Source organism: Miscanthus floridulus, chromosome 4, assembly GCF_019320115.1.
Source record: "Miscanthus floridulus cultivar M001 chromosome 4, ASM1932011v1, whole genome shotgun sequence".
NCBI classification, from domain to species: Eukaryota; Viridiplantae; Streptophyta; class Magnoliopsida; order Poales; family Poaceae; genus Miscanthus; species Miscanthus floridulus.
In genome coordinates, this window is record NC_089583.1 from 1,192,708 (window position 1) to 1,200,945 (window position 8,238).

Sequence of the window (8,238 nt, forward strand, 5' to 3'; positions counted from 1 at the left end):
TTCACCAAATTACAACATACGTGGACTGGCTACGTACCAGCCAACTCCCAAGATACTATATACTATATATGATCCTCTTGCCAAGAGTTGAAGGTGGTACTAGATAGTTTTTTTTTATTCGACAGATCTTGAGATCGATGGGATCACCGTAGATGATATCATTGTTGATGATATGTTCCACCGCCTACTGGTGCCTTGTGTTTGTGTTCAACCCCATCACTTATGGCACCTCACCGTGATGTGATGACGGTCGTGTAAACCTTCTAGCTTCTTCTTAATGTTCTCGAAAAAAAGATATGTTCAAGAGACAATCATATGTGTTATAGATTAGATCCACAAGTGCGTCAAAATACGATACTAATCTGCAAGGCAAGAGTCATATAATGGACCTCTAGGAGTACGTAGAAGCCAGTGCTAGAGTCGACACAAGGTTCAACCATTCTCAACCCTAGCTAGTCGCCATCTCCTCTCAGTATCCCCACGACACCCCTGGCCATGCGTGCGCGGTGGTGCATGGCATTCTATCCCTGCATCTGCAGTGCGTGTGGATACTGTGAAGATGATGCTGTTGACGTTGCGTTATTGATCGGCGGTGACTGCCAATACATGAGGCCGGGGACTTACTTCCTATATACTGACGCTTACGACGCTGTAATGGGCTGCTCCAACGACTCTTCTTCCACTGCACTGCACGTCTATATCTTCTACTCAATTCGCGATACCTCTTGGTTGAACGCGGTAGACATTTTATTCTATACTAGCATAGCATATACCCATCCATTCCCTGTACAAGCAGGTAGTTAGCTAGTAGGTAGTAGCCAAATACATTGATCAAAGTTTACTCGTGTATATTTCAAGGATCCATGATTAGAGGAGGCGCATGTCTCAACGTTTGCTAGCGACTCTCCACACATTCGTCCTACTCCTATATGTGAACTACTAATGTGATCAGATGGATGGATATATAACAAAGAACAGGGAAGGCTCCGGCGTCGTTGATGTCTTCTTCCAAACTTTGGAATAGGGTCCAGTAAAACGACTTCTCTAATCGTCAGTGTTCAGGTCGGACCCCAACATAAAACGACTTCTCTACTAGCTAGTAGGCCTCCACCAACCAGTTCTCATCTCTGCTATCCCTTCCTGATCGATGGACCCTAGCTGCTAATAATAAGCTCCTTGCTAGCTCTTGGCCTCTTCCTATCACTCAATAACAAGTTACCCCTCTCTCCCAACCTTTATATAGACCATCCAGGGCTGCACCTTAATTTATTTGTTCATCACCTGCACTGCACTACCGTCAATCCCACGAACTCTTATTAGCTTCATGGTTGCACCTGCTGCTATATATATAGCTACTAAATTCATCCCCATAGCTTGAGGATTGATCGGTGCAGATCATCCTTAGATCCATGAACTAATCCTGCTAGCAGCAATCAATACCCTAGCTATAGGACGATCGATCGACTTCACCATGCATCAAAAGTCCATCCAAGAGGCTAACGAAATCGATTGGTGTGCGACAGATATCAATATATCCGAGCTATATATATAGCTTGTGAGACCTTCACAAGCAGGTTCGACACTAATAGCTCTCACTCAGTTGTTCTTTTTCCCACCACCTATTTTGTTTCCATCTAGTTACTCTCAATCTTTATGTTCATAGCAGCATGTCCCAAGAGTTGTAGTTGTAGCTAGTATGCATGCATGCATATCCTCCATCCAGGACGGTTGAGATGATGGCTTGCCGATCGATACAAGTTTCTTCTTCTTCTTCTTTTCTTTACTTTGGGTTTGTTTCTGGATTTTTCCTTTAGTTTTTTTCCATCACCAAGTAATTAACACGGAACATACGGTACATATACTTTCTATGTCCTAGAACAGAAAGGGCTACAGAGAGCTAAGATAATTATGGGTCGTCCTAGAGATCGGAGGATGATATATATGTATGTATATGCAGGTATCTATATATAATAGGCAATTTTTTTAGAAGGAGGAATGGTTTTTCGTTCTAGCCTCTGCACAAGGCATGCACTACTGTAATAAGTCAGCATGCCAACAGTCAACAGATAGCAGAAGGATTTAAACATTGGTAAAAGGAATTAAAGAACTAATCGACCTGTATACTTTTAGGTTTCATTGAGCATGGGATATCTGTGGGTAAACTAATTAAGTCGGTAATTAAATCCTCTCTCCGCCCTTAAATAAACCAATTTCAAAAGTTGTTTTAAGTCAAACTTTTTTTTTTATGTTTGACCAAATTTATAGAAAATAGCACAAATGTTTATGACACCAAATGATCATATTATAAAATATATTTTATGGTGTATGTAACGATACTAATTTGATTTCATAAATCTTAACATCTTTTCGTTCAATCAAACTTAAAATGTTTGACTCAAGCAATTGATTTATTCATGGATGGATGGAGTATATATATTGACTATTTGATCAGCCTACAAAGAGTTAAATGCATGAGCGACTCCTGAATTTGTCAAGGGATGCCATGTAGATCTACAAATGTTGAAAACACATTTCTAGGTCCTTAAACATGTTAAGTGGTGCACCGCACATCTCTAAACTTATAAAATAGTGCACTACATGTCCATTTTTGAACCATATAGACCACTGCAAGTGCACCACTTAGCAAGATTAGGACCTGGAAATGAGTTTTCAAAGTTTGTAGATCTAAGTTGCGCCCTTTCAGAGGCCGCTCATGTATTTAACTCGCCTACAAATTTCCATTTGTTATTTCTCCAAGACTTGCTTTCCAATATAGTACATGTCTAGCTAGTTTAACACGATGAGGTAATGTAATGAAATGTTTACGGGTATTGAGTGTGTGTTATAGTAAGACTACTTCATATATATGAACTATAGGACACAGAATCTGCCAGTACGACTAGTTCACAAATGTTTGAGTAGTGTTAGTAAGACTACTTCATATAGATTCGTAGGAGGAAAAAAAATAGTAAATACCACCCCCCCCCCCCCCCCCCCCCCCCGCCTAACCAGGCAATTAAGACAAAGGAAATTAAAAAAAAAGTTTTCATACCATATCCAATGTTCGGCTTGTATTTTTCTAGGAAAATTACTAAAACCTTAACTTTTACTAAAGAGTTTTTAAACCAGAGTGTGTTCTTCATAGAGTAATAATTTTTTTTGTAATAGTTGCACCTGCTGGATATGCAATTACACGGTAGATATTCTAAGATATACTTCTATTTCTGATCCTCTTTGGCCATTAGAAAAATATTCAAAGTGCAACTAGAATCTGCAACTTCGATCTCCTATAGTGAGGGTCCGCCCTGATCTGCTCTTGTACTAACATAGTCCTTTAATACTTGCTTTGTAAGCAAGGAATCACCCATTGGAGGACTTGCATGGAGCTAGCACAGTCTCACTCTTGTACCGTCTTGGCATAAATAAGAGCTTGTGTCTATAAACAAACTACCTGGCCTATATCTATATAGTGACGTGTTTTTCTACGTTCCTATCATTGGTAACGAAACTTTAATATTTAGTATAAATTTTCCCTACCAAATGCCTCTTAGTAAGGATTCTCATGTGCTATGACTAATGGTAGTATTTTATTATTTTTACTACTTAAAACACTAGAAGAACTCCACCATTTCGGTAGTGAAGTTATTAATCTAGAGATAGACCCCCAACTATACTATATATATTGCACAATGAAAAACGACAATTATTTAGAGACTGAGGAGTAAACTGTACGCACCCTGCAGCATACTATATCGTGACTATATGAATATGGGCGCACAAAAAAAAAACAGAATATGTTTGAGCGTATTAGGCGTCTGGTATGTGCTAGCACGACACTGGCTCGATCTGGCTGTGACACTGAGCTGCAATGGCCAAGACAAAAGGATCAGCGTAGATTCTGAGAATGTTCTCGCGTTCATCTATTGGTGTATGTATATGCATGCATTTTGTCTTTCTTGTTCCTATGCGCATTGCATTGGTTTTGTATTATATTCATATATTTCCATCGTATATACTTATATATACGTGCCTTCCAACGACCATATATGCATGCATACATGCCCGGCCGTATGTGGCAGTGACGTGTATAGACTGACACGTACCGTTGCTTGGAAGGTACCGACAAGCTAGATTATAATATGCATGCATGCATCTCCACTCCATCAATGTCGTCTGTGAAGTTCGCCGCATTTTGAACGAATTCTTTTTTAGTTATATATATGAATGGTTTAGAACTTGGAATTGTAAAGGTAGCTAGCTACATCATTTATTTGTCTGCAACACATGTATGTACGTGCGTCGTCTTTGACAAGACCGTCCACATATATATAAAATATATATTCGTGTGTATATATGTAGAGCAAAAAGAGCATGCATGCTCGGTGAACAATGTTTAGTGACATCATTTATTCACGCGGATGATGATCACAGGTCATGGTCGCGATGCAACAATCCTCGGCCGCCTCGAGCTCGTCGACGGCAATGGAGGACGACGACTACGAGCCGCCGTTGATGGCCACGTACAAGCATCTCTTGGACAGTCACCCGCACCGACTGGACGTCGTCGATCATCGGAGTGACGCCGCCGACGCCGACGAGGAGGAGTGCTTCCTCCCGGTGATCGACCTTTCCAGCCTGCTGCTGCAGCATCAGCACAAGCAGTCATCAGGCGCCGAGGCAGCAGCAGCAGAGCAGTGCCGGGCGTCCATCGAGCAAGCCGCCGCGGAGTGGGGCTTCTTCCAGGTGACCAACCACGGCGTGCCGCAGGCGCTGCTGGACGAGCTGCACCAGGCGCAGGTAGCCGTCTTCCGGCGGCCCTTCCACCTCAAGGCGTGCCAGCCGCTGCTGGACTTCTCGCCGGAGAGCTACCGCTGGGGCACGCCCACCGCCACGTGCCTGGAGCAGCTCTCGTGGTCCGAGGCCTACCACATCCCCACGACCAATACGACGGCGCCGGCCGCCACCGCCGGTGACGATGACGACAAGACCAGACTAGTGGTCGAGGAGGTGTCCACGGCGATGTCGAAGCTGGCGCAGCAGCTGGCGGAGATCCTCGTCGCAGACCTGGGCGACAGCATCGGCGAGGACACGGCGGTGGTGTCGCGGAGCACCTGCTTCCTGCGGCTGAACCGGTACCCGCCGTGCGCGGCGCCCAGCGGCGCCTACGGGCTGTGCCCGCACACGGACAGCGACTTCCTCACCATCCTGCACCAGGACGGCGTCGGCGGCCTCCAGCTCGTCAAGGCCGGGCGGTGGGTCGCCGTCAAGCCAAACCCCGGCGCGCTCATCGTCAACGTGGGCGACCTCCTGCATGCGTGGAGCAACGACAGGTACCGGAGCGTCGAGCACCGGGTCATGGCCAGCGCCGCGCGGGAGAGGTTCTCCGTCGCCTTCTTCCTCTGCCCCAGCTACGACACGCTCATCCGGCCACGCTGCGGCGCCGGCGGACCTCCTCGCTACGAGAGCTTCACCTTCGGGGAGTACCGGAACCAGATCAGGGAGGACGTCAGGCTCACGGGCCGAAAGCTCGGCCTGCAACGCTTTCGCAAACCAGAGTAGGCCCAAATATATTGGTAGTAGTTTCCTTTCCTGGTCGTAGTGGGCTACTATTATTACTCACTACGTTGGGCTTGAATATATTTGATAGATATTGTTATAGCTAGATGTGACATAACATATAAGCCCAGTAATCTAAATGGGCCTCTAGAAATATAGGGCCCTTATTATTTGGTGTATGTACTATTAGTCACTCCCAAAGTCAAAAAAAAAAAAACTATATACGACCACCTCAGCTCACTGCTGTCTCTTGTAATTATTTAAGTTATTAGATTATTGGCCGTATATATTTGAAAATGGGGAAGTATATAGGAAAGAATGTACATATGGCTCAAGTTACTCTCTGTCTCAGCTTAATGTATAAATGATAGTCAGTAATTTGTGTATATGTGCTACAAATCTTAATGCATGTATAAATGATGGTCCACCACTATTATATTTGTGTACTATGCTACAAGCCTACAAGCCTACAAAAAAACAAAAGTACAAAGCATAAGCATGCCTGATGTCCACACGATTCTGCAAGGACCAGGGACTCCAGCAGGAGTGGTCTGGTCTGAGCACTGCACTGCGCAATGGAACAGGCCGGCCTGCATTGCTGCAACATTTTTTAAATGTCCTTTAACAGCTTCGGCAGCGCGTCGTTGTAAACAAATTCTCGATCTTAACACAATGATACACGAACCTTTTGCGTATTCGAGAAAAAATGTCATTTAAGAAGTGTTGTGTTATGCTTAATTCAGCATGCAAAACTGTGGATTTTAATTTATTTTGTTATAAACATTGTCAAAGTTAAAAAAAAAGCTTAATATAAAACTAAAAAGACCTACATTCTGAAACAGATGCAGCATAAATTTTGTTCATTTTTTTTTTTTTTTGTGGTTGGACTATGCAGCTTGAATTTTGGTGGAGTGCACTGCTTAAGCTGGCCACCTTGATTATTGAAATCCTGTATCTGCTACTGCTCAGAGTAAATGCATGCATGCATGATGAGTTCTGACTTTGCAAGGAAAGGCCGTGGGATCTCGGCACACTATATGAAACAGGCCGGGCCTTCATCACTGCATAACAGCTTTCTAACTGCTCCTTTTGTTGTTAATTAATAAGCAATCATGCACACCATTTCTGATGATTCGGTGGATCCCCAGGATGCATGATTGGTAAGGTCATGGACCACGGTCTCTCCTTTACAGGTAATCATGCATGCATTCGTTTCAGGCGGTTGATCAAAAAGTATGTTGTCCCGACAATATGGAGCTACCTGTTGTCAGGGATGACAAAGGATGGAATATTCCTAGGATTAGAGAAAAAAGAAATAGCCATGCAGGAGCTTCTTTGAGCTGGGATAATTCGGACGTGGAATATACTCCCTCAGTCTCAAATCAATTTCTAGAGTTATCTTAAACTAATTATATTAAAGTATCTTAAATTTGATCAACTTTATAGAATAAAGTTTCAACTTTAGGACATCAAATCGGTACATTATGAAAGTATATTATTTAAGGGTGTATCTAATAATATATTAATTTGGTGTCATAAATTTCGATGCTATTTTAGATAGTATGACTACTTTGAGATGGAGAGGGTATCACTCTGTTTGGCCCGACTTATGATTGATTCTTTTGTTTCTCTTACTCCCTCTATCCTGTAATATAGTGCATTCTAGCATTCAAAAATTGTCCTCAAAATATAATGCATTTTAGAGGACAAAAACCAATTTTGCATTGAATACTTTTTATTTATCAACCAATCACCATTAATCACGTTGATGATAGCGTCTGATTAGAAAATAAAATGAGGGTGCATGCGTCTTTTATGTTCTCTTAATTTGTCTTAAAAATCTTAGAATGCACTATATTACAAGATGGAGGGAGTAAGTCAGAGTTGTACAGTAAAATAGTGTTGTTACTTTCTTCATCACCACCGGTTCTAAACCACTCATCACCACCGGTTTTGGTCCTCGGCGGTGAAAGTCGTTGGTGATAAGAATGTCCATCACTGTCCGTTGAGAACCGGCGGATTAGGATTTCCATAAATTCTAAAATCGGGTAAAAGTATAGCTAAAAATTAATTTAATCCCGAGAAGCCCCCACAGCCAGCCTCACGGTCACACAAAATTTCGCGTGAAAATCCAAGTGCTGCGCTAACCACTCCATCCCCCTAAGTCACTTATGTCTATGGCATATTCATTCCCTAAGTATTCCCTTCTCAGGATTTAAAATGAATATTTAGGACCCTAAATGACTTCAGATGAAAAAGTCATTAACTACAAAGTTATTGTTCTAATTGAGATCTACAACTTTGATGTTGGTTGTTTTACCATTTGAGGTCGTTTGACCAATTTGAATTTCAAAGCGTGGGAACTTCAGTCATACTTTTGGGACCTCAAATGATTTCAAATGAAAAACGTTATAAACTACAAAGTGGTTTTGGTTGATTTTCCATCCGAGGCCGTTTGAAAACTTTCAATTTCAAAATTTTAAAACTTCACATACAAATTTGAGATCCTAAATGATTTCTAATGAAAAAGTTGTCAACTACAAAGTTGTAGCTCTCGACTTTGCTTTTGATCATTTTTTCATCTGAGGTTGTTTGTACAATTCAAAAAAATGAATTTTAAAATATGAGAGCTTCAAACAAAATTCTAGGACTATAAATGATTCCAAATGAAAAAGTCATCAT

At 42.2% G+C, this 8,238-nt stretch overlaps 1 protein-coding gene across 1 annotated transcript; it reads left to right on the plus strand.

Annotated features, from left to right (window-relative positions):
• The first annotated feature begins 1,226 nt into the window (after positions 1-1,226).
• On the plus strand, positions 1,227-5,853 carry LOC136550748 (gibberellin 2-beta-dioxygenase 5-like). Its single transcript, XM_066542344.1, has 2 exons — positions 1,227-1,574; positions 4,432-5,853. The coding sequence occupies exon 2, from the start codon at positions 4,435-4,437 to the stop codon at positions 5,557-5,559; it is 1,125 nt and encodes a 374-aa protein (XP_066398441.1). The 5' UTR covers positions 1,227-1,574; positions 4,432-4,434; the 3' UTR covers positions 5,560-5,853.
• Positions 5,854-8,238: the final 2,385 nt, after the last annotated feature.